Source organism: Prunus avium, chromosome 3 (assembly GCF_965620075.1).
Source record: "Prunus avium chromosome 3, drPruAviu1.hap1.1, whole genome shotgun sequence".
NCBI lineage: Eukaryota > Viridiplantae > Streptophyta > Magnoliopsida > Rosales > Rosaceae > Prunus > Prunus avium.
In genome coordinates, this window is record NC_142286.1 from 29,111,251 (window position 1) to 29,137,597 (window position 26,347).

Sequence of the window (26,347 nt, forward strand, 5' to 3'; positions counted from 1 at the left end):
CCAAATCCGGATTTCCAGAACTGTGGTAACATGATGGATTGGTTGGATAGGCAATACTTGTCCAATGGAGCTCAAATTTGGATATGTTGTAGTTAACATCCATTGGAACAAGTCTCATGAAGATCATGACCTCATCCGAGCACCAGAGCATGTTGATCCCAGGCCAAGAAGTTGACCTACGAAAATGAACAAAAACAGAATTTATAACTAATAATGCACTTTTAGCTCATTTTCATCCCAACCAAGGCAAAATCTAAGAAAACACAAAAAGGAAGTAAAAAGCTATAAAATGTCAAGAACTAACTCAAAATAGTGGGTGAATAACATGAAAAATCATGTGTAAAAATGAACCGAACAGTTACGTGGCCAATGCATTGGACCATTGGTGGATGGCTGTTGTCTTTTTATTATTTTATTATTATTTTTTTCAATGTCTATTTTTTGTGTGGTTTATTTCCTATTCAATAAGGTATTCTAGTTTCCCATTCATTGAATAAAGTATCCTAGTCTGATATGATGAAGTATCCTATTCCTAGTCTAGTTTGTCATACGCAACTTTATAAGTATCTTAGTCAGTCTAATAAAAAAGATGAAGAAGACAATATTCATATTTATGAAACTTAGCCTTAGCAGTCCCAAAAGAATATCTGCAGCGTTTTGTATTCTGTGCTACCAAAGTCGAGTTCATCGTCAACACGCGTAATAAAGGTATCTAACTCTCCACAGTCTCGAATTTTTATTTTTTTTCATTGATTTGTTTAGAATAAAGTAAATTGTTTTGTTTTTTATATGTGTTATTAGATTCAATGTCACATCAGAACCAAGCAAGTAAAAGAGCAAAAACTATTCATTCATACTTCAAGAGAAAAAATGATGGTGATAAATTAGACAATGATAAGGCTTCTACATTCAATGATAAGGCTTCACCATCAATTGAATCACCTCATCACACATCTCCCATAGTTGAACCCAACCAATTTGATGTTGCTTTTTTGGAACGAGACCCTGGGAAACGTATTCAAATATCTGAATACCATATTAATCAACGTGATGAGGTTCGACGTGCTTATATCAAAGTTGGACCTTACCAACCAAAATTATCAGAATATCCAAGGTCTCAGTTTGGGTCGCAATATCGTCGATTTCAATATTCTTGGTTCTCCCAATTTCCATGGTTAGAATATTCCCCTTCAGAAGATAAAGTCTATTGTTTTCCATGTTTTGTTTTTGGTAATGGTCATCCTGCATTCACTACTGAGGGTTTTAATCATTGGAAAAGAGTTAATGATGGAAAGAATTGTGTATTTTTGACTCATGTTGGAGGTCCATCTTCATCACATAAGACGTGTGAAAGATGTATGGAGGATTTGATGAACCCATCTCAACATGTCGACAAAGTTATTAATCGACAATCAAAGGAAGACATTTTGAAAAACCGATTACGGCTCAAGACAACGATAGAGTGTGTTCAGTGGCTTACATATCAAGCATGTGCTTTTAGGGGTCATGATGAATCTTTGGATTCTAAAAATCATGGAAATTTTATTGAAATGGTCAAGCATACAGCAAAGTTTAATGATGAGGTGGCTGGAGTTGTTTTAGAGAATGCCCCAGGAAATGCAAAGTATACCTCACCCAAGATTCAAAAGGAGATTTTAAATATTCTCGCAAACAAAGTGAGAAAAAAAATTCGTGAAGAAGTTGGGCATGCTGCTTTTTGTATCCTTGTTGATGAATCACAAGATACGTCAAATAGAGAGCAAATGGCTATTGTTTTAAGATTTGTTGATAGTGATGGTTTTCTACGTGAACGTTTTTTTGACATTGTGTGGGTTGAAGCCACTACTGCATCAACACTTCAAAAAGAGATCAAGAAAGTACTTGATCTCCATGAATTATGTATTGATAAGATGAGAGGTCAAGGATATGATGGTGCTAGTAATATGCGGGGTGCATGGAATGGGCTACAAGCATTATTTCTTAGAGATTGCCCATATGCATATTATGTACATTGTTTTGCTCATCAACTACAGTTAGCATTAGTTTCAACATCAAAAGAAGTGGCTACAATTTGGTTATTCTTTTCATCATTGAATTCAATTGTCAATGTCATTAGGGCTTCTCCAAAACGTCATACTGAGTTACAAGTTGCTCAATCAATAAATATTGTAGAGCTGTTGATTGCTGGTGAACGAGGGATTGGTAGAGGAGCTAATCAAATTGGTACCTTGCATCGACCTGGAGCTACTCGGTGGAGTTCTCATTACGATTCCGTTTGTGATTTAATAGAAATGTATGATGCAGTTTGTACAGTTCTTGAGAATATAAAGGAGGATGGATCCACACGCTCCTTACGTGAGGAAGTGTTCGGTTCATTTTTACACATGATTTTTCATGTTATTCACCCACTATTTTGAGTTAGTTCTTGACATTTTATAGCTTTTTACTTCCTTTTTGTGTTTTCTTAGATTTTGCCTTGGTTGAGATGAAAATGAGCTAAAAGTGCATTATTAGTTATAAATTCTGTTTTTGTTCATTTTCGTAGGTCAACTTCTTGGCCTGGGATCAACATGCTCTGGTGCTCGGATGAGGTCATGATCTTCATGAGACTTGTTCCAATGGATGTTAACTACAACATATCCAAATTTGAGCTCCATTGGACAAGTATTGCCTATCCAACCAATCCATCATGTTACCACAGTTCTGGAAATCCGGATTTGGCCAGCTTTTACCTCCCTTGTGTCATCTTAACTTCTTGTTACCATAACTCTTGGTAACAAGGAATTACATTTGTAAAATAGATATTTTCTGAGCTTTTGGCATCTTTGTGAAGTCAAAGCTCCATCATGGCAAGGGGACAATGGGCTAAGGCTTTATCAAAGGTGGTAGTTTTATATTAAAAGGTCAAAGCTGGAAAGGAGGAGAGAGGGAGGAGAAGTCAAAATTGCAATCTGATATTGGGAGCCTTTTGATCGTGGGAAATCAGGCTATTCCACATTCTATACAGATTGAGAGCAGATTTTGGAGAGTTTGGAGCTTGGAGAAAGCCAAGGTGCAGCCAAGAAAAGTGGAGAAGAAGACTTCCACCATTGATGATCTTGAAGCTTTCATCATTTTCTGAAAATCTGTAAACTCTTTCTAATTTCATTTTGAGTTTGTATTTGAAATAAGTATGAGCAACTAAACTCTATAGCTAGGGCTTAGGTTGAAGCCCTAAACATGATTACCTTATTGTTTTGATACTTGAGTGTATGAATTTCTAGATATTGTTGATGAATTCCAATTCACCAAATTAATCTATCCTTGATGTGTGTTTTTCCTTGGTTGGCCATCTTTGAAAGCATGCTTCTTGAGATTGTTGGGATTATGTGTATCTTCATGTTATCCTAAGCAATAAATGGATGAAGTAAGAATCATCCATGTGAATTGGTTTCTTGAATACCTAATGTAAACACCATGCTATTAGGATTCTTGTGATGTTCATATTCTCTTTGAACTTAATGGGTTCTCCTTGTAATTGAATCAAAGTACGAACCATACCTAGGTTTGGTTATGGGGAGGGCACAAGTATTGTAGCACGAACCATGCACTTTACGTATATTAGAGAGAATCAATGCGTCTTGAGCCACGACCCATGGCCTTGATTGCGAACATTTTCATCAACACGTTTAGAGTTCATCACTTGAGTATTCATGAACTTGGGTAGAATTGTTTAGGGTGGATTCCGAAACCCTAGTGTTTGTTACTTTTTAATTCCACTCTTTGATATTTCATCTCTGCCTTTCTCATTTAAATTCAAAGTCCATTTACTTTCATGCAATAGAAATAGGTCACTTGAAACAAATCAAAACCCCCCCCCCAATGTGTGTGTGAGTTGTGTGTTTGATACGTGGTGTGTCTTTGATACTGAATTTTATTTGTTTCCGTAATTGTTTTGGACTTTTGGTCCGCGTTGTGTTCTTGCATTTTCTGTTCTGAATCCAACCGTATAAAGAACGTGAATTTTCGACGTACGGTTGGAAAGTTATAGGCAAAACACTGGACAGAGGTCGAAATTGAAAAACAGAGAAACGAATCTGCCCAAAAACGACCGGTCGTTACTGTTCACGACCGGTCGCTCATCACACGTTTATTGAAATTTCAACTCTGCCGAAAAACGACCGGTCGTCACTGTTCACGCGACCGGTCGTCACTGTTCACTGTTCGCGGCACTGTTCATGTTCACTGTTCACGGCACTGTTCATGTCACTGTTCACTGTTCACGGCACTGTTCACAGGTGATAAACAGGTGATAAAATGGCGATAGAAAGTGCTGTTTGTGTTTTTCTCTAGTTTTCTTGTGTTGTTCCATTTCTTTTACACTTCTTTACTCATTTCTAGTTTCCCTCTTTCATTTGTGCATTTGTGGTGTGTTAAATAAGTGTTCTTTATGTACTCAAATTAGAACTTATAGGAAGCCGACAAGTTCTTCGTGGGATCGACCCCGTACTTACATAATCTATACTTCGATAGATTCGTGCACTTGCGGGTATTTTTAATTGGTTGTTTGCACATTAATTTGTGTCCTCTTAGGAATGCAACAGGAAGCTACTGGTGGATACAATGCGATTAGGCAATTCGAATTTGTATTCATCTTGCATCTATTGAAAGAAATTATGGGACTCACAGATATCCTTTGTCGAGAACTACAACATAAGTCTCAAAACATTGTGAATGCTATGAACCTAGTTGGTACAACAAAAGATGTCCTTGGAAAATTGAGATTAAATGGTTGGGAAACTTTTATTAGGAAAGTAGATTTGTTTTGCAGGAAACATGACATTGATATGCCTGATATGAATGCTCAATATAAAGTGGGAACAGGCCGTTCTTGTCAGCAAAAGGACAATATTACAGTTGAGCATCATCACTTTGACATATTCAATGATGCAATAGATTTTCAATTGGCAGAGTTGAACAGTAGGTTCAGTGAAGGGGCAATGGAACTTCTTATTCTTAGTTCAGCTTTGGACCCTAGTGATTCTTTTAAATCATTTGATATTGATAAAATTTGCAGCCTTGCAGAGAGATTTTATCCTCAAGATTTCACTCCAAAAGAGTTACATATTTTGAGATGCCAGCTGAAACTTTACGAGGCAGACATACCTCATCATCCTGTACTTCAAAAAGTGTCTACACTCTCTGAATTATGTCGGGGATTAGTTGAAACAAAAAGGTCAAAAAGATATTATTTGATTGATAGGTTGATCCGTCTTGTGCTAACTCTCCCTGTTTCTACGGCAACTACTGAACGAGCTTTTTCAGCTATGAAACTTGTTAAAACAGCTCTTCGCAACAAGATGGAGAATGAGTTTCTAGCAGATTCTATGGTTATCTACATTGAAAAAGAACTTGCTGACAATATCAATTCAGATGTAATAACAAAAGATTTCAATTCTCTCAAGGATCGCAAGGCACAACTTCAATAAGTACACTTTTAATTATGTTGTTGAACATATTTTTTAATGCATACTTTGCGTGGTTTATACTTTTATTTTATTTAATGTACACTATTAGCATGGTTTATATGATTTAATGCATAGTTTTATTTTAGTTAAAAAAATTAGCTAGCCCACCAGTTGAAAAATTCCTGGTACCGCCCTTGCACATATAATATAAAGAATGTTGTTTGGTGGCTAAAATATTTGAAAGGGCAAGACAGCAACAAACTCTTGATTCGAATGAAGAGAGTATTTTAAAGATGAAAACAAGTTCCAAATAGGAATACCAACAGTCAATCAAGATGCTCTGATCAAGTAGAAGAAATAATAAAGTATATGCAATCTGCATATACATTCATGAAGGGGATAACATGCCATTGGAAATAGCCGTGCCATGAGCTACAACCATTGAAGAGAAAGAACTCATGCTTTGTCAGAACTCATGTGCAAGAATGGAGAAAGAGGCATGTGCACAAAAGAGAAAATAAATACTCCCTTTGAGAAAACTAGTTTCAAGAAAGATTTTCAAGAAAGATTTTAATTGATACAGCTCAAAGTGGATTGAAACAGAATATCATGGATTGATACAGAATAAAGCAAAACACATTTTTAAAGCATGTATCAATCCAGGTGTATCAATCCATGTGTATGAATGCAACGTTTTAAAACATGTATCAATCCACATGAGTGTATGCATTGTTTTAAAACATGTATCAATCCAGATGTATCAATCCACATGAGTGTATGTAATGAATTTAAGTTTGGATTGCAAAGATGACGCTTTTGAATCTAGCATGTGCATTCAAACAGATTTAAACCAATACCTATACATTAGCAAAATACATTGGTTTTGTCATAAGAGAAGAGCCAAAATATAATCCTTACAATCTCTCCCTTTGGCCTTTTATTAAACAAGACCACAAGGATCAAAGAAAGCACAAAGAGTATTTTGATATAATCTGTTTGGAGTTATGTATTGATCAGAAGTATGGTTCTTGTACTACAGATCAATATATCACATTTCCAATTTTAAACAAATCACACACGAGATAAACATTTAGAACGTGTGAATTAGTTTGAGTGTATGCATGATGATTCGTGAGTGAATGCATGTTTAGACTTACCTTGAGCAGCAATGAAGACTTGTAAAGATCACTGGATAAATTCTGACTTCACCAATAGACCTAAACTAGCTTGGTAAACTATGCAGACACCTAATCAACATACATTGGTTTTGATCTAAGAGAAGAGCCAAATACAATTTATTACAATTCTTACACATTGTTTTTTCACAGTCAATCTGAGAAGTTTAATTAAGGGAGACATGGGTATATATATAGTTAGTGCTTAATGATTGCTAAAAACTAGTTAATCTCATTAATTGACCCTCACTCATCACTCTGCAATAAATAATACATATTTTGTTCGCCAAAGAAGGTATTCACATTTGGAATATATACTAAGGTAATGGGTTCGACTCTCCCTCTAGTATTCACTATTGGCATATTGCATGATACAATGTTATAAAATCTTGAGATTTTTTCTTTTGGAAAACAATCTGTCGCGATGCATCATGCATGCTTGATGGGAGTTTGGTTTCCTCGGGGAATCTAATCTTGTAGGCAAGCTAGGCAGGTTCGGAATCAAACAGGGCTGGCTGTATCATATTCGAGGTTTTCCGACAAGCCAAAGATAATATTATCGTAGATAACAACATCAATTCCAAAACTACTGCAACACAATGACGGGTTCATACTTAAATAGTCAAATTAAATAATTCAAATTCTTGCATATCAAATAGGAAAAACATAAATAAATCTCAAATAGAGTGTGACCAACTGTCATCACCACAACAATATCCAAAACGTTAACGTCCAAATAAATAAATAATGAGACACTAGAGTCCAAGCCAGATCAAAAGGAATAACCCTAAGCTATGGAAATTGACATCTTAAACAGCATCTTTACTTCTTTAATATCTCCTATATTATTAAGTTTATAACTCCCAAGGCCATCATTCACCCAACAATTAATATCATCAAGGAATTCTGGTCTTCCAATCAATGGCTCTTTTCTCAACCATTCCAAGCTATGAAAACTCAGCCCTTCTCAGAAACCCTAATATTGGTCTCAACAAAAGTCCTAGACCTAGAACATCAAATGGTAGCCTCAGGCTCATTTCCTTGAAGATTAGGGCCACGCATACACAAGTTGCTGACTCATCTTCAGTCCAACCATTGCTCACCAAACCACTTGAAATTACCCAATTGCCGATATTCCAATTTGATGAGTACCTGTCCATGAAGGCAAAGAAGGTGGAGAAAGCTTTGAATGAGGCTGTGCCTTTGCAATACCCCAAGAAAATCCATAGGGCAATGAGGTACTCACTTTTAGCCGGTGGAAAGCGTGTGCGCCCGGTTCTATGCCTTGCTTCGTGTGAATTAGTTGGAGGGGATCAGTCTCTTGCAATCCCAACAGCTTGTGCCGTTGAAATGATCCACACCATGTCACTTATTCATGATGATCTTCCTTGCATGGACAACGACGATCTTCGTCGCGGAAAGCCCACAAACCACAAGGCTTTTGGGGAAGAAACCGCTATTCTAGCCGGTGATGCCCTCCTCTCCCTTGCCTTTGAGCACATAGCGGCTAAGACCACAAAAGTGGTCTCCCCTGAACGCGTGGTTCGGGCCATTGCTGAGCTTGGTTCAGCCGTAGGGTCATCAGGCCTCGTGGCGGGTCAAATTGTCGACATTTTGAGTGAAGGTAAAGAAGTGACACTAGAAGAATTGGAGTACATACATGTGCATAAAACCGCGAAGCTCCTTGAGGCTTCGGTGGTTTGTGGGGCAATAATTGGAGGAGGGAATGAAGGTGAGGTAGAGAGGATGAGGAAGTATGCAAGGTGCATAGGGTTGTTGTTTCAAGTTGTTGATGACATTTTGGATGTGACAAAGTCGTCGGAGGAATTGGGAAAGACGGCTGGGAAGGACTTGGCAAGCGACAAGGCGACATATCCAAAGCTCATGGGCATTGAAGGGGCAAGGAATTTTGCTGCTAAGTTGGTGGCTCAAGCAATAGAAGAGCTTGCTCATTTTGATGCTGCTAGGGCTGCTCCATTATATTGTTTAGCGAACTACATTGCCAATAGACAGACTTAGAGGAGCAATTAACAGAGACTGCATGTGCTTCCTTTAATTTTTCTTCTAAACTTCTTGGTGGGTTTTCGCCTATAGTAATTAGTGTTTAAGCAGTAAATATTTGTGTGGAATTGTTTTACATTATGATATTTTACGTAAGTGTAGTAGTGAACAGTGTAATATGTACTTATATATACTATAATATTTGTGAAGAAGTATGGCTAGATAGGACAAAACTCTTGTCCTTTATGGTGTGCTTACAGACCTGTGGCTGTGTCTACTAGATTAATTAACCATTATTTATAAGAAAAGAAACCTGACTACAAAAATATCTCATAATTTAATTAGCCATCGAATGGCAGAGCAAACAGCTATTTTTTTAATCAGTCGGGGTGTTAGTTGGATTCACTCAGGTTTTTGATGTGCTCTCAAGTGATCTTAGGGGGTAACTACTCTTAACCATTTGAGTACAAGTCCCTTGCCATTAATTCTTAAAGTTAGAAATATATGTAATTCACTTGTGATTTCGATCACACTTGAAAGCAAGCAAGCACAACGCGATTCATGACCCTTCCTAATTCAATGCAATTTCTTCTTTTCTTGCAGACCTTGCTTCTCCTTATAACCTCCTCAAGGACCATTGGAGGACGTAAATCCTCGTCCTCATCATCAGCAAAGTTTATCGTTTCAACCAGAGAAAAATCATACCAATCAATCATAGCCATTTGTATCCTTTCCTCCTCAATCTCATCTTCAGCCTTCTGCTTTGCCTGCTCTTGTGAACGTTCCCACTCCAGCCGATGCACACACCTTTCAAGCACAGTTTCCATGTCTGCAACACTTTTCTTAAGCTTCTCTGTCAAACCCTTCGGCGGCATCACCACCTTTGAATACGCATCTACAAGAGAAAAGAAAAACGTGAACATTTTGTGGGTAGGAATCATCAGAAAATGGAACTGGGGGTTATTGATTTCCCTTTTTGCCAATCCTTTAAAAAAAGATTTCCCATTTCGAGCCACGGACTGGGCTGTGAGCATAATAATATCTAACTCTTCCCCAGTAATTCCTTGAGGAAGCCGAACAGTATAATCCCCAGCTTCGGGTGTTTCGAGCACTTTGAGCACTGGTTTAAACTGGGCAGAGGGATCTGCAGCAGAAGCTGCAGGCTGCTGCAAAGAAGGTTGCTCTTGCTGTTGCTGTTGCTGTCCAGAAGACTGATTTTGAGCACAGAACTCAAGCAAGCGATGCTGATAATATGCGTGAAAAGGGCTTGTGGAAATCAAAAAGTTGAACTTTTGATTTCCGGTATTCTCAGCAACGACCCTTTTCACAAATCCGGGTCCATTCTTTGCCACGAATTCGACAGTTTTGTCAAGAACGATTCTAATTTCTAGCGGAGGATGAATGATCCCAATAGCCCTAGTATGCGTCGAAACTGAAGAAGAAGAAGAAGACAAGTTCAAGTTGGTTGTGGTTTTGGTTTTGCTCACCTCCTCACCCAATTGCTTCTCATCCTTCACTTGGGATGCTGGAACAGGACCAGGGTTTCCGTCATCAGGAGGAACCGCTAATGGCTTTCCGTCATCAGGAGGAACCGCTAATGGCAAAAAGGAACGCATCTGATCTGAGCTGAGCACCATTTACAAGAGAGAGAGAGAGAACGAGAGAGAACGAGAGAGAGATTGTGTTTCTGCCTGGGTTTTATAGAAGAGAGGGACTTAGTCCTTGTATTTATAGGTATGGGAAAGCCTTAACCTAATAGGATTGGACCTTTTTTTTTTGTTGGATAAGGATTGGATGGACTTTACCTGTATGCCTTCAGGTTTTTTTTTTTTTTTTTGGGTCTGAACCATTTGACTAGAGTGTCAAAACTAGTTTTTCTATTCTTCTTCTTTTCTTTTTTTTTCTTAAGACCAAAAAGTAGTACCTAATTTTACAATAATGTAATTAAAAAAATCAAAACTATACACGATGCCATTCCTTTTAAGTCTAGCACACTATGCCACCTCCAGCAATCCCCCTTTCGGCTAGTCGTCTGCCTCCGCCTCCTATCGCCGACCACCCACCCACCACCATCGCCGCCCAGTAGCTGTTGCTGCCGTCCATCGCCGCCCAGCCGATGCAGCCCATCGCCGGCGACCAATTCCGTTGCCCTTTATTCACCCTTGCCCATTGCGGGCGACCAACTCCGTTGCCCTTTATTCACTCTAAAAAAATAGAAGATTTTGTGTGATTAAATGGACTTTAACCTTGACCCTCAAAAGGAGGAAGCCTCATTCACAAATCACTACACCAAACTTATTTTTGTGATATTTATTCAGTTAAACAATTTCTATATAAACAGTCAACGGTTTTTAAAAAATAATTAATTAATTTCAACACCAATTCGCGAAACATTTGTATCAAATCCTGTTAGTATGAAAATTGTGTTGTCATTTCCTAGACTCTAGCATAGGTTGAAAATTGGCGTGTGAACAGGGACGAATCCAGGATTTCGAAATACACTGGGCTGGATTTCCCTTATAAACAAACTCGACGGTACGAGTGAATTTCATTGATAACAAAAATTATATACCTAATCAGGGGGGACATATTGAGCCATACCCTCAAAATGCATATAGTACATAAGATATAAACTAATAAAAAAAGACAATATAGAATAAACATGCAATGCAAATACATAATACAACTATTTGAGTTGCACCCTTCTAGGCTTGAAAGAGTTGAAATCACTAAATAAACATGCAATCCCATAGTTTTTTACAACAAAAATAAGGAAAAAACAAATGCAAACGACATCATGGCAATATAAATACTCTCAGCTTCCCCACGAAATTGTGATGTAAGTCCATTATGACCTATTTCATCAAGAAGTGTCTTGGTTGCACCAAATAAATAAATCAAACTTTTGATAGAACTAGAATGAGACCCCCAAGAAATGTCTTGGCTTCTTTGCGTTTTCACCCTCATGAATTGATGCTTTCTGTCCCACTCAAGTAGTTTTGACTCTGTTTACTGTGAATGCAGGTACGAAGTGGGCTATCCCTTCTATTTAGCTATAGATATATATTTTTTTTGGGCTAAGACTACATCACATTTAAAAATCAAAATTTTTTTGGCATGGGCTATAGCCCATACAGCCCATTAGCTGCATTCGTCCCTGCGTGTGAAGAATTGTTATTGAACATTTTGGCACAAGTCATTCAATCCCATATTTCCGAGGCATGACTTGACCGATATGAGAAACTGATTTCAGGTAAATCATAACATAATCATGCATTCATTATAGGATTCCTAGTTGGAGTTATTTTTACTCAAGCACTTTTATGTTAGCCCTATTTTTAATAGGATTAGATTTTATCTCTTGAGATTACTAATCGGTGCATAATTACATATCATTTTGTATCCTTCTAACTTATGATTTGGTTATGTTTTTTAGTTAAACTTGTGCTTTTAATAAGTTTTGTGTTTGTTTCAGTGTAATAAGCTTGAGACTCATTAAATGCATTTTGGAGACAAGTTAGCTCATCGGTGTCTGCAGATCAGTCAACTTCACGAATTGGACTGTACTTGCTCAAGAAGAACCAGATTATGAGCCATACATCATTGGAAAGATGCGGAAGTCTAGTTTTTGGAGAATTTTACTGTTCATGATTTCGAGTCTTCTAGAGAAAGTTATACAAGTTTTGGCAACTTAAGGTCAAATTCGGCAGCATCTGCGTTACTGGGCCAAAAATGACATTTGAAGGGCTTTCCGATTTTTCCTTGAGCTGGGCTGCATATGCTTGGAAAGATAATTCAAAGGGTTTGAAGATCCAGGTTTTTCCAGATTTTTTAGGAGGGAAGATCAAGCCCAAAACAAGCCCACAAGCTGACTGCAATGAAGTCAATTCCGGTCAATTTTCGGATGTCAACTTGCAAGGCCCAAAACATACACTTTTATTGCTCAGATGGGAATACATTCTTCATACAAGTTGTTCCAATGGGTGTCTATTATGACATATCCAAATTTGAGCCCCATTGGATACATATTGAAATCTCAGGCCTTCATACACCAAGCCTGGTTCAGAAGAATCTTTTATTTCCAACAACCAAAAGAAAACCCACATGGGTTGGCAGCAAAAGGTAGCCACAATTGAACACCTTTGAAATCCCATGTGAAGAAAGCTTGAGGTGCAGCAAAAGAAGTATGGGATGGAATTGATTCCAACCACACTACCATAGACAAGATGAAGTGGGAGTTATGGATTGTATTAAAAGAGGAATGATGGTGTTGGAATTCATCATGATATTCCTTCCTCTTAGCCCTATAAATAAAGAAGTCTTCAAGCTTCAAAACACATCCCCAATGGGGGGAGCTCTCAAACACTTCTCTAGAGCTCCCCTCCCTTCTCTCCCTCAAATTCTCTTAGTTTCTCTTTCTAGTTTTCAATTGTTGTAATGAAATCTTTGTGCTGAAATTCTACTTAAGTTTTTCTTAGTTCCACTTTACTTTTCATTGTTATGTAAATTCTTTTCTTTAGTTTCAAGTTTGATTAGTTTCCAAGTTTCAATTATGATTTTTGTTCTTATTCATTATGCTTATAAGTTAATATGCTAGTTTGAATGATTGATCACCATTTAGGCTTGCATGTTAGCTATCTTGGTTTGAATTAAGAGTAGACACCATGCTTTAATTCGAATTGAACTATGAATAGGAAGAGTATGTATGGACATTTGACAACAGGGATTAGATATATACTTGGTTGTTTAAAATGTTCTTCTATGCTTAATGGATTCCTAATGCTTAGTTTAGGTTAGACAACAGATGATCAAATTAGGGAATTAGGAATATAAGGTTAGGACCAAACACCATGGCTTAATCATACTTTAGCTAGAATCAATCTGTTAATCTAATTGAACTTGGGAACTTATCTGCTTTAATTATTTTCTTTTCTTTCTTTCTTGTTTTATTTATTTTCTTTCTTGTTTTTCTGTTTTGTGTAGGAAAACTGAATTGGATTATTCAATCACCAATCCCTGTGGAATCGACCTCGCACTTACATATGCTATACTACTGAACGGCTCGTGCACTTGCGAGTATCACAAGTTGAGGATGCAGCTGAATCCATTTGGGTGCAGCTGAATCGACGCAGCAATTACTTTCCTAGTTGGACTCTAAGTTAAAATATTATCTTTGTTTGGTCTAATTAATTTGTTTTAGGAGATATTGTTTCTCCATAAAACAATGGTTATTTGGCGTCAATCTCTTAGAGTCCATATTGGATCAAATTTGATATTCATGATTGAATAGAATTTGTGGTCTCCTTTTTGGCGTCATTACTTAAAACCATATAGGAAGTTTGGGTCTGTTATTCACTAGGCATCTAAATCATATATTCATGATAGGAAGTTTGCATGGTTAATGAATTGATTCTAAGTGAATCAAATATGTTTAATGGCAAGAGATTGAGCACGTGGCTTGGTGCTCTTCTCTTGCAAAAAGGAGATTGTGGTTTGTATAAGAAGATGACGTGCTTCTTTGTTTGGGCAGCTTTTCTGATATTTTGTTTAAGCATCCAAAATTCCAAAGAAAGCTGTTGTGCATATATCTGAGATAAATCATCAAGTGTTCCATGTTTACTTGGTGATTTATCAAACACTTTAACCATTCATATTGCATTCATTTGCATTGTTCGGTGACTCATACGGTTGAGGGCACCAAGACCGTGGTGGCGGTTCTCCTCCGGCGAGCTTGAAGCAATCGTGACCAGTATTGCATTCAACATAAGGAGGGTCGAAGATCATCCTGTGACAGAAGTTGAGTTACGAAGAAGTCGATAAACATTATCTAGAATGTGTCTAGGATAAGTGTGTGAGTACTTCTTGTAATCATCGTTCTATAGTGGATTTGTGTTGGACTGAGGAGTCCCATGGATTTTCCCCAGAGGTGGGGTTTTACCACGTAAAATAATTCTCTCTGTGTTCTTTTATTTTATTCTCATCACGTTTCAGGATTGATAAGCCATATCAATCCTGCTACCGAAGTTTATTTTTGTTTACTTGATTATAATCTTGAATTGGCCTATTCACCCCCCCTCTAGGCATTTTTAGTCATCCTACAGGTATTTTCAAATCCCTTAACAAAACATTGTATATATCAATTATGTAAACAAAAACAAAAAGTGCAAACAATGCAGAAAATGCAACAACAAAAACATAGACTGCAACAAAAACAAAAACCAATTCTATAGAAATATAAATTGCAATGCATTGTGTTAATAATGATCAATCTACAATCTAAAAAGCAAAGTCATAATGAAAACAAGCAACTAAACTAAGTCTAAAAGGCATATCCATTGATGACACAATTGTATAATTTCCATTTACTTCAAAAATCATACCAATTTCCAATTATAAAATAATTTAGCCAATTGTAATTAAATGCAAAACTGCAATGCAGTTTGTGCAAAATTGCAATGTAGTTTGTGCAAAAATGAGCAGTTCTTTTTTCATAATGTAGGTGATTAAAGCATTATATTGAACTAAAGTACGCAAAACTTGCAGGCATAAATTGAAGGCTTATTTACTGTAGTACCCCCTAAAACTTCGGTCAAATCTCACTTTATCCTCCCAAAGTTAAAGTGACCCATTTAACCTCCTTGATCGTGGTTTCGTATTCCACTTTACCCCCCACAATTATCTTCATTAATGACTTTGTCAATTTTGATGACGTGGCATGGCTATTTTAGTCTTTTTGCCACAAATGTTGATGTGTCATGTGAAGAGCCCACTTTTTTTTTCCTTAAGTGGAATATAAAAAAAAAAATCAAAAAAGTGGAATAAAATAATATAATTCCTTTTTTCTTTTTCTTTTTCCTTTTTTCTTTTTCTTTTTCCTTTTTTCCTTTCTTTCTCTCTCCCCATCTAGATCTCTCTGGTTCTCTTTCATTTTCTCTCTCCCATTTAGAGATTTATCTAGCTCTCTTTCCTTTTATATCTATCCTACACAATCTCTTATTCTGGTTCCACTAGTTGATGGTGATAATGGTGGTTCGACTGTATTATGGTGGTGATGTGGCATGTGCAAACTGCAATGTAGCATGTGCAAAACTGCAATGCAGCACCTGTCTGAAAATTCCTCAACTAGTAAGGAGTGACTTAAACCAATCAAAAAAGCAACTAAAAACCAAAAAATTCATGCCAACAACTATTAAGAAATAGCCAAAACTAATTGTTGAGGCCCAAAAAATCCACGGTTCGGCCCAATGTAATACCTTACCGAGAAGAAACTCGATTTGGGCACGCGAAAATTCGTCATATGCGCTTGCACACATGCCACGTCAAGCAAATAAGCAACACGCCACGCTACAAGCTTAAGTGGGCCCAAGCCACGCAAGATGCCTGGGGCTTGCTTAAGTGGGTTGTGGTATGGATGGTAATAAGTTGACATGAGGCCCATTGATGGGCCAAGAAATGGAAGTCCCGGAGTTGCTTGGGAGCCTCGGAACTCAGGCCCATTTCTTAGGCCCAAACATGTGGGTGAGCACAAAGGAGAAAATATCCCAACCAAAATAGCCTATTGACTCAACCAAAAAAGCCCAATGCTTGATAGAGATAGCCCACTTACTCAATAAACCAACTTGGCCTATACAATTACAATAGAAGAGCTGCAAAGCTCCAGCACCTGGCTGAAGAACAAAGCCACGAAGGGAAGTTTGGAGGTCCACTATGTAAAGTTGCTGGGAAAGCTCCAGCACATGGGGGGAACAAGTTTCAAGCAAAAACTTCCAAAGAACCAAGGGATATTGGAGCACAGATCACCATTTGAACCAGCATGCATACCCATTCTCTTTCCCTCATCAGACCTGGCCATAAAAAAAGGAAGAAAGGAAAGGAAGGAGATGGTTGAAAATGGGAGTTCTGAGGCAGCTGCAGGAAAGGGTCTTGAGCTCCCAAAAATCCCTGATTTTGTGCAAATGGGCAGAGTGGATTTCACTAAAATAGGATGATTGAAGGGATGAGGGGAGAAAGGAAGGGAAAGACTTGGCCAAATTGGATAGAAGCCATTAGGGTTTCTTGAAAAGGGTAGCTTCCAGCGCCTATAAAAAGAGGCATTTCCTACCCATCATCACAAGACACATCTGGAGAGCAAGCTTCCTCTCTCACCTGCAAAACTCAGTAATTTCGTGCTTTGCTTGCCCATCTCCCCCATTTTTCTTCTTCTGGCGGATTGTTCCAACACTTGACAGAGTCTCTGTCAAGTTGCCGGAAGAAACAATCAAGCCACCCATCCCTTTCTCTCCCTCCTTTCTCAGCCAAATCTTCTTGCAAACCTTCCCTTTCTTACCGTAACACTCCCCTTTTCCCCCAAGTACGCATAATTTTCTCTTCGGTGCTAAACTTATGTCGATTTTGGTCCAATGCCACAAGCTTCTCATGCCAAGCCAAGAATTTATCTATAAGCAGCCATTATTTTCGTTGGTGAAGGTAACCAAGGTGTTTCCTAAGGCTTTACAACCCTTTCGAAACATTTTGGGGTCTGATCTTTGAACTCAGACACAAGGGGGATATTTTCTTTAGTTTTCTCCTTACGGCAGCCCAGGCTCGTAGTAGCTGCCGGAACGAAAAAGCCCATACACTAATAAAATCACATAATCAAATTAGAAACTAGAATGCAGCACCTAGTAAACCACATCCCAAAATAACTAAAAACAAAAAACTACTTGATCGCAGCTAGTAAAAAGAGACCTAAATCAATCAAATCAATAACTGAAAACCAAAAAAATTCATGCCAACAACTAGTAAGAAACAACCAAAACCAATAAAATCATATAATCAAATTAGAAACTGCAATGCAACACCTAGTAAGTCACATCCCAAAATAACCAAAAACCAAAAACTACATGACCGCAACTAGTAAAAAGAGACCTAAACTAATCAAATCAACAACTGAAAACCAAAAAATTCATGCCATCAACTAGTAAGAAACAACCAAAACCAATAAAATCATAGAATCAAATTAGAAATTGCAATGCAACACCTAGAGAGAGAGAGAGAGAGAGAGAGAGAGATTGGGGGTTAGGTTTATTTATTTGTTTACTCTCTTTTTTTTTGCGAAATTTGATTTATTGTTCTAACTTTATTTATTTGTAATATGAACTTTTATGTTTCTTATTCTTTTTAATTAATTTAAATGTGACAATTGTAGATTTAAATAATATTTTCTAAAAAAATGATAAGTATATGTTGTGTGGTTGAATTTGTTTTTCTAAAAAAAGTATTAGTTTTATTATCATGTCCCTTTTTGTCATTATACATAATAAAAGCACTTCTGATAAACATTTACCAAACACTTTGATTACTCACATCACTTTTTCAAATGTCATTTACCAAATGCCTAACTACTTTATTTCACATTTGATTATTCTCGCCACACAGTAGAATCCTTTTTTTTTTAAGCACAGCAATGCCAAACTAGCCCTTAACCTAGTGAAGATGTGATTGGTACAAGAATTCTATAGTGATGGCCTTATCTAAGCCCTTAGATGAGGCCCTATCTTTTAGCCGTTGGATCAAATTGGTTAGCCGTTAAATCAAATTAGTTAGTTTGATTTAACGGTTAAGAGATAGAATCTCAACTAAGGGTCTTAGGCGTTTGTAGGCCTTAGCCATTGTTTAACATTTTTCAATTAGGCTTTTGCCCCCTTTTTTCATACTAAAGAAAAATAAAAAAAGAACATAGATTATTAGACAAGTTTATAACATTCTAATTAAGCCCAAATCAGGATTTTGTGCGTAGTCTCTTGCGTTATTTTTTTTAATTTAAAAAATTTCAGTTTTACAATTTTTTTGTTTAAAAAAAAATTATTCGAAAGGCCTTAAATTGCTGAAGTTGCTGGCGAATTGGTGCTCAAGCATTTGAAGAGCTTGGTCGCTTCGATGCTGGTAAGGGGTGCTCCACTATATTATTTAGCTGACTAGATTTTTCGCTTGTATTAAAGATGGCGAATTTTCAAGTGAGGATGTTTTGCATAAGCGCTATATGGACTGTTGTCTAATTTAATGAGTTCAGTCCGGGTATTTTTAAGTTCGCCAAATATTAAGCATGAACATTTAAATAATCCAGTCCAGTGCGAGGCACCAAATGTGTCCAAATACTTTTAAAATGAGATATTTTGTTAAGTTGTTAGTTAAGCAACAAAGTTTGATGTTTGGTTTAGTTTACATTTCATTATCATTATAAATTTGGAATGACAATTGTTGTCTTAGGATGTACCCCCAAGAAAATATGAGGGTGAAGCCCTTAGCAAGCAACTATGAGACCATGTTAGTTGGACTGGTTTGTGCATGAGTTATATTAAACAACTTTAAACCATTAATTCATCGATTGCTTAAGCTTGCAAACCTGTTTAAGCTACCTTGAAGACTTGTATGCCCAAAATGACCTTTTTTGGGTCAAAGTTCGGAAGGGGTATGGGGAGGCGTTATTAGGGTTCGAACCTAAACCATTGATTTGCAATCAAATGCCCTTACCTCTGAGCTATGAACCTGTTGGCCCCAAAATGACATGTTTACATCTTTTTGTTGTTATTGAAATAATTAAACAATATTGCCTTCTATGCCAATAATTCAGCTCAACAATAAGAACCGCAAAAGAAAATGTACAATAGGATGCAACTGCTTCAGAAAAGCAACCTGCAACCTCAGAAAATTTATTTGCGGTATGCCTATCGAAATAAGGAGACAGCTGCAACCCAAGGGCACAAGGCTCAAGCTTTCACCTATTCTAGTTGCCTTCGTAAAGAATCCATGACAGCCAAAGTCTCTCCATATGTTAGAGGAGGAGTTGTGTACTTTTTGCATTTTTGTACTTGAAGACGAGTTGTTGCCCGATGGCATTCAAACAGATAAAATTTGGTTTAGCCTCTGCCTAGTATGATTCACTGAGCTGTAGCAAACAGAAAGGGGGAAAAAAAAAGGGTTCGGTATAGTTGCGATATTCCATTTTGTGGATTAACATTTGAATACGCCTAGTAATTCTTACACACATCTACATGAGGAGCTCTGAAATTACTATACCAGTAATACACCAAATTCTAAACACCGGATATACAAACTCGTTCTTTTTCTTCCTTTTTTTGGCTATCTATGAACTCATTGTACTCTCTTGTTTCACATATGAAGATGAAATCCAACACAGAAGTCAATAATAGAGGAATTCATTTGATTACGGTACAGAACAGGTGAAGGTAAGGTATGTACCTAAGGTGTCCCACAGAAAGAGAACAGCAAGACAATTTTAACCCAAGACTTTCGGCCGCCAACCCAGAATGACATCTTCTTTCAGGGCACTAGTTTTGACAAATGAATCCAGTGAGAATATACTCTGCATATCAGAAATTCAGCAGCATTAGGAACATAGAACACTATCTAGTAAAAAGGGGTAGTAGTCCTTGCACAAACATGTTTGCATAAAACTGCTTCTGCATTGTTAATGCCATCCAATTTTGTATCCTGTAGATTTACTTTTTAATCAACAATACGATCTCTTGTTCATTACAAGTAGAAAATTGTTAGCTACATATCACATACCTTCATGTACGACTTCACATATGGAAGGGAATCTGGAACTGACCAATCTTTAAAATGCCCCAAAGCAATCTCTAGATGATACAACTTGGGTCCAAGTGAAAAATCTACAGCAGAAACCTCCTTCCCATTGATGAAAGGACCCTGATATAAATAAATGTCAAAATATCTATTCAATTTGGTTTTTTTAAACATGCCTGTACAAGAAGACATCAAACTTCACAAAGTATGTATACATCAAGGGACCATTACATTGCACAGAAAGACCACATCATAAATTTGCTTTCTTATTTTGGTAAATGAGAATTTATTAACTGCATCCCAAATTGTCCCTTACATCATAAATTTGTTTTTAATCATAAATTTTAGCCATTAATGGTTGAATCCAATATGGATGAAGTAGGAAAATAATTATAAGATACCAACCGATGGAGGACAGAGAGAGAAGCTGAAAGAAAATAAGAAAAAAAACAAAAAAAAACAGAGGAAGTAGAAGCCTCACATTTTCTTTGAGATAATCATTGAAAGCGCTAAGTTCATTTAGCAACGCTTGTTCTGTTCCATCTTTGGGGTCTTTGCTCTTAAGGAACCCAATAAATGTGGAGAAGATCTTAGACCCACTGCGAAGAACAACCAAAATTGCTTCTCATGGCGCTTTGAAAAGTATTCTGAGCTAATGATATTATGGCAAGCCAAAAAAGTCGAAACTAGAATAACGAAATAAATACTTAAAAGTATTGAGTAACAAACAAACAAACTGGAGGTCAACTTAACATGAGATATTTCTTTAAACAGCAACAACACATCAGGTGTATAAATTTGGTGACTGCAACAAGTTACAGCACGGTATTCATTATGATGGCAACTTCTTATTGACTGCATATAGTAACCTGTTCAGCATAAGCAACATTACAGACCATAAAAGACTACCATGGATGCTCAGATATTTAATACTTCAGCTTCCAGTTCATATTAGCAAAATCTTTATCAGACTGCCTCTATTGAAGGAATACATACTGCTTCCATTGACCAAAAGCACGTTCAGAATTTCGGACCAAACTCTTACTCCAAGATCAAGAATAGATGCAGAAAGAAACACACCATCAAAAGACATAATTTTACGTGATTCATCCCAAATTGGGTTGCGTCTCTGGATGATCACGATGATCCACTAATGTTGAAAGAAAAAGATTACAAACCTGAAGAATTTAATAGGTTCTTCCAACCACATTAACTAATCTCCCACTCCTCTCAACGTTACTCGACAGAGAATCTCAATCACAATCAAAGGATCACAATTGCTCGATCTCGCTAGGTTTTTCTCTCAATTGGTTTATCTAAACCTTACAAGAGATAAAACAAGCATCCCAACAACCTGAGAAGGACAAAGCTCTGCAACAACTATTTAAAGGCTCACTAAAACCCTAAAACTGATTAGGAAACATCATAAAGTCATAATACAACTAACAGAATGAGATAGGTACCAAACAGGACTCAAAAATGCGTCAAAACTAGAACAGGAAAGCTAAAACCACATGGCATGCTCCAGCTTCACTCAAGACTTCCCTTGGAACATTGAGCTTCGTCAATTTACCCTCTGGACGCGGAAGCGCCAATTATCAAGCTTGTAATTTTGGAGCCCTTCTCCAATAATTTCGAGCCACAGCCTTAACAATTCTCTTCTGACTAATTTATTTAATGCCACAATCAAAGTGGGAACTTCTTACTCAAGCACTCAAAACTCAAGGATGAATTTTGTCCCCTCCAATTAGGGGAAAATGACGAAGACAACAAGAAGCTCAAGAAAAAGCAAACTCAAAGACTAAAACATCTTAAATTTTAGTTTAATTTTTATGTTGGACCTGATTTCCTATCGCTCAACATACATATCTAAGTTAGTTACTGTAAGAATATAAAATAAATGTCAGACCCTACCAGCTTAAACTTTTGGGAATACTGGTAATCAACAAACATTTTCAAAGTAAGAGTTGGAGATCCTAAGTTAGAATCCCAGCAATTGTAACCTTCCAAGTTAAGTTGAAGTCCACGTTTTGGACACTAATAATGGAGAGAGACCCCATATGAGAGGGAATGTTAGAATATAAAATAAACATCAGCTGCATTCAAATAGCTTAAACTTTTGCAATAGTGATAGACCAACATACTCAATCGTTACATTCTTGGCTTAGGTCGATTTTAGTTTGTGAGTTTAAAAAGGTAGGGGTATTCATTCGTAACATGGTTTTTTAGGAATTTCATTCTCACCAAAAAAACAAATAAATAAAAATCCTTTTCTTGCTTTAGTTTTAGTTAGATAGTTCCTACAGACTTTTTCATAGGTTCTCCTGCCTTACATACTTCTCGTGCAGTTGGGTAGACAACACATTTGGATATTTTTGATAAATTTACTTCTAGGAGAAAACAACTACCCGTGTTAGAGTTCAAAATGAAAACAAAAATCCATTATGACATTTTTCCCTTTTTCTTTCACCATTAGGCTGTACTTCAAGCCATAACATATGTCCTAGCAATGAGTAAAACTATCAGAAATTCATAGTACTGGATATATAACATACACTGAAGCCTTCTCAGGGGGGGCTGCCAAAGGTGGATCTGGGTACTTTTCTTCCAAAACTTGTGTGATAACATCTGAATCTGCAACCCATTTCTCATCCAGATTTATCACAGGTACTTTACCTTCTGGATTAATCTTTAAGAACCTACACACAGAAACAAAATAAAGAAACTCATAGAACTCAAAAGATGAAACAAAATAGAAGCAGATATTTGCACTTTCATCTTTGTGCGCTAGGGCATAGGTGAGTGACAATTTTTCAACAACACAGAATGAAATTTAATCCCAGATAAATTCAGAAAATCACCACTCTGGCTTGTTACCGAAGTCCACCAACTTCAGGTCATAAGGGAGATGCTTTTCCTCTAGAGTCAGCAACACCCTTTGACAAAATGGACCTAGGAGAGACAATTAAACAATCAATCATTCGAGCCCATGATTTAAATGCACCACTACAGTAACACATTAAATAGTTTCCCACCTCAAAAATTATAAACCACTATGCAACAATGAAAGCAATATGAGAATTTAAATCCACACAGATATCAGACGTTTCCTGCCATCTTATAAACTCTTCAATGCCTATCAGAATATCAGTCTTTCTTTGGTTAAATTTGATTCCATAACCTGCACTCTCAAACTCAATACCCCTCAGTCTATGTATGTAAAGCTCCAAGGTAAAGATAGCCTCTTTTCACAGAATGTCCATAATTTCTATAACCACAAATTCCCAATCCTTCACATTCATTTTTTCTTCCTCCAACACACAGATAAACACAACTTATTAAGTAAAAACGAACACAAGTAAAGAGAAAGAGGCTTTTCTCTACAAAATGTTTCACAAAATTTTCAGTTTCTATAAATTTGGCGCCTTATGTGCGCTGACATTGCAATGCTACGAAATCTGCCACAAGGGTACTCTACAAAAGCCTAAACCAAGAAAGACCCCATTGAAAATTTTTCATTTTCCGGCAGTTTCTGGGAGACCAAACAGCACCAGACTCTTTTTTTCCTTTACCAAACAGAAACAGACTTACAGTCGCCGAGCTTGTTGGGGACAGTGACGGAGGCTTTGGCGCAAACTTCGAAAGGGGCAGCCGCTGCCACAGTGAGGGTTCTTATGGTTCCGCGACGCCTGACGAAATTGGGATTGGTTCTGAATACGACGGCGTTTGGAGGGGGTCGAAGGAGGTGGTGTTTGATGGTGGAGGAGAGCACTGTAGAGGCTGCTGGATGAATTCTGGCGGTCGTCGACATTGCTATATCTATATGTATCTAAAGCTTACCGTGGAGATGAGGATTTTGTTGCCTTTTATTTTAGAAGTGAGGAAGAGTGCCAGCGGTTTAACGACACAGAGCTTTTCCGTACAGCCGAGTTTGTGCACCAGAAAATTCCAACATATATATATATATATATTATATAAAAATTCTACAAAGGAGGATGAGGCTTCAATAGAAGAAAAGAAAAAGGGAAGATGGTATTTTCCCCCTTTCTCTCTTATACGCATGGTATATTTCCCTTTACATGATTCTTGATATATAAACATTTTTTTTTTCGTGTAATTGACCATCATTTAGTAATGTAATAACTACTTACTTTTGGGAGGAGTTGTGCTACTCTTTTTTCTTGTCCGAAATTTCTTCTTTTGGAAAAGAAAAAAGTGTACAACTAAATCAAATGGCTAGAAGAATGTGTAAAAGTAATTGCGATTATGTGCTACAAAACCACCTACTGTTGCTCACTCATTTTGGAAGTAGCATTTTTTAGGTAAGATATATGTTTTGAAAGCCAATTCGAACTAAAGTTTTTTGTGATTACAAAGGGTGTGTGCATACGAAAGTATTAGCAGCCATTAAAGCTTATGAGCTCCCTTGGCTTCATAGTTGGTATAATGTTAAAAGAATAGATTCCTTCATTGCCCTCTAATCGCTTTGAGCGAGAGAGAGTAGGCCGCTTCCTCTTCGTTGCCCTAGATATTGTCGTTAAAATAAAATATTTCTAGATATTTAATATTTTAACAAATTTTTTATTGTTCATCATGTAACAATTATAAATTTGATTTTCCATGTAATTCATGTATTGATCCAAGCTTCGAGCTATTTACTTTTTAGATACATCATAATACAAGTATCATACTTTAAAAGATTATTCAATTTAAAAATCATATATTCATCGAATCGTTAGTAATGAATGTAGACATCATCTTGTAATGTGCCAAATATTCGCTGCTATTTCCACCCACCTTATCTTTAAAATTTTAAAGATAAATTTACCCATTTATGAAAAGACTTCTAAGGACTTAGAGAAAAGGATTAAAAACCAAAACAATTGCCTCAACCTTAAAATTAAAAAAAGTTAAAAAAAATCCAAATCACAAATATCAAACCTTGTAACTATGGGGGATTCTTCAAATTTCCTATCTCCCATTATTGCACCTTCTCTACCATCCTATCTCCCATTAACAGACCTCTTTAACTTAAAAGAGAATTTGCTTGAATTAATAATTTAAGGGTGTTTTAGGAATAATGGTGGGTGGAAAGATAGGATTGTGTTTTTTCAAATTTACATAATGGGTGGGAAGATAAGATGGGTGGGAAAATATGACAGGTGGGTGGAAATAGCAGCACTCTAAAGCAATCATGTTACATGATGACCGAATGGTTAGACAATTTCTCACTTAAGAGGTGTATTCAATTGAGATTTTAAAATTTTTTAAAGAAATTTAAAAGTCCAAGTGTCTTCAATTGAAGACCTAAAAATACACAAGCCCAAAAGATATCAATTTAAAGAGAAAAAGCTCCTTACAGCCCAAAAAATGGGACTTGGGCCTACTTAGCCAAAAAAAATTCTGGGTACATGGTCAACCCAACAATCTGGAACTTTCTTTTACTAATAAAAAGAGGATGTACTTTCTTTCTTTCAATTTTATTTGTGTATTAGTTAATTTACTCCCATATGCTTGGGTTTTAATAAGAAATATTATTTTATGCAATGCAGATTGCTTCAGTTGCCATAAAGGGTGTGCCAGGCTTTATTGAGCGAAAGTTGTTTGTGTCTGAAATGAGCCAGCCTGACCGTAAAGAGCGGGCTGTCATTTGTGGAAGAGGAAATGGTTGCTAGAAAAGTTTTAGTTGACCCTTATGGCCCAAAATTTTGGATTAGAGAAGGGCCCAAAATCAATTTTGCTCACTTACCTTTGCATTTTTTTTGGATACACGTGATAGTGTAAACTCACACACACACACTACCAAAGTCTTATAGGGGTTCGAATTTGAAATCACTAATGTTTTTCCACTATGTTAAACCTCGTTGGCACCATTTACATTTTTTAAATACCAACAATTAGAAAACAAAGGAATTGAACACAAATCTAGGTATATGAATCTATCCTCATATGACTTAAGTTACAAATTTTTTGTCATTCTTTTTCGCAGTTTAATTTGGATGTTATGCCTCAGCTTAATAAATAAGTAATAGTTTTCCATTAAAAAAAAAAAGTAAGTTATAGTAAGTTTAATGAGTTAACTAGTGTATGGGAGTTTTAGCGAGTTAATCATTTATTAGTCTCTGAACTTAGACC

The 26,347-nt window shown here is 36.8% G+C and overlaps 3 protein-coding genes and 1 pseudogene across 3 annotated transcripts; 2 read left to right on the forward strand and 2 right to left on the reverse strand.

The window, feature by feature from the left end:
* Window positions 1-1,763: 1,763 nt before the first annotated feature.
* LOC148295902 (uncharacterized) lies at window positions 1,764-5,468 on the forward strand. The gene is made up of 2 exons (XM_088250635.1): window positions 1,764-2,370; window positions 4,573-5,468. The coding sequence occupies exons 1-2, from the start codon at window positions 1,764-1,766 to the stop codon at window positions 5,466-5,468; spliced, it is 1,503 nt and encodes a 500-aa protein (XP_088106761.1).
* A 2,036-nt stretch (window positions 5,469-7,504) lies between these two features.
* LOC110755165 (geranylgeranyl pyrophosphate synthase 7, chloroplastic-like) lies at window positions 7,505-8,641 on the forward strand. The gene has a single exon (XM_021956340.2). The coding sequence runs from the start codon at window positions 7,544-7,546 to the stop codon at window positions 8,639-8,641; it is 1,098 nt and encodes a 365-aa protein (XP_021812032.1). The 5' UTR covers window positions 7,505-7,543.
* Window positions 8,642-9,150: 509 nt separating this feature from the next.
* Window positions 9,151-10,260, reverse strand: LOC110755136 (putative splicing factor 3A subunit 1 pseudogene; annotated as a pseudogene).
* A 9,361-nt stretch (window positions 10,261-19,621) lies between these two features.
* Window positions 19,622-24,170, reverse strand: DHAR3 (dehydroascorbate reductase 1). The gene is made up of 6 exons (XM_021956330.2): window positions 23,804-24,170; window positions 23,074-23,164; window positions 22,768-22,911; window positions 20,694-20,811; window positions 20,195-20,335; window positions 19,622-19,988 (listed from the first exon to the last, which is right to left on the reverse strand). The coding sequence occupies exons 1-6, from the start codon at window positions 24,021-24,023 to the stop codon at window positions 19,902-19,904; spliced, it is 801 nt and encodes a 266-aa protein (XP_021812022.1). The 5' UTR covers window positions 24,024-24,170; the 3' UTR covers window positions 19,622-19,901.
* Between the last annotated feature and the right edge of the window lie 2,177 nt (window positions 24,171-26,347).

Coding starts and splice junctions, on each gene's coding strand:
- LOC148295902 (XM_088250635.1), top strand. CDS start 1,764: ATGGCTATTGTTTTAAGATTTGTTGATAGTGATGGTTTTCTACGTGAA. Junction 2,371..4,572: donor CTTACGTGAGGAAGTGTTCG/GTTCATTTTTAC, acceptor GTGTCCTCTTAG/GAATGCAACAGGAAGCTACT.
- LOC110755165 (XM_021956340.2), top strand. CDS start 7,544: ATGGCTCTTTTCTCAACCATTCCAAGCTATGAAAACTCAGCCCTTCTC.
- DHAR3 (XM_021956330.2), bottom strand. CDS start 24,023: ATGTCGACGACCGCCAGAATTCATCCAGCAGCCTCTACAGTGCTCTCC. Junction 20,812..22,767: donor CCCCCTGAGAAGGCTTCAGT/GTATGTTATATA, acceptor TGTTCTTCGCAG/TGGGTCTAAGATCTTCTCCA. Junction 20,336..20,693: donor ATGATTATCTCAAAGAAAAT/GTGAGGCTTCTA, acceptor TATTTATATCAG/GGTCCTTTCATCAATGGGAA.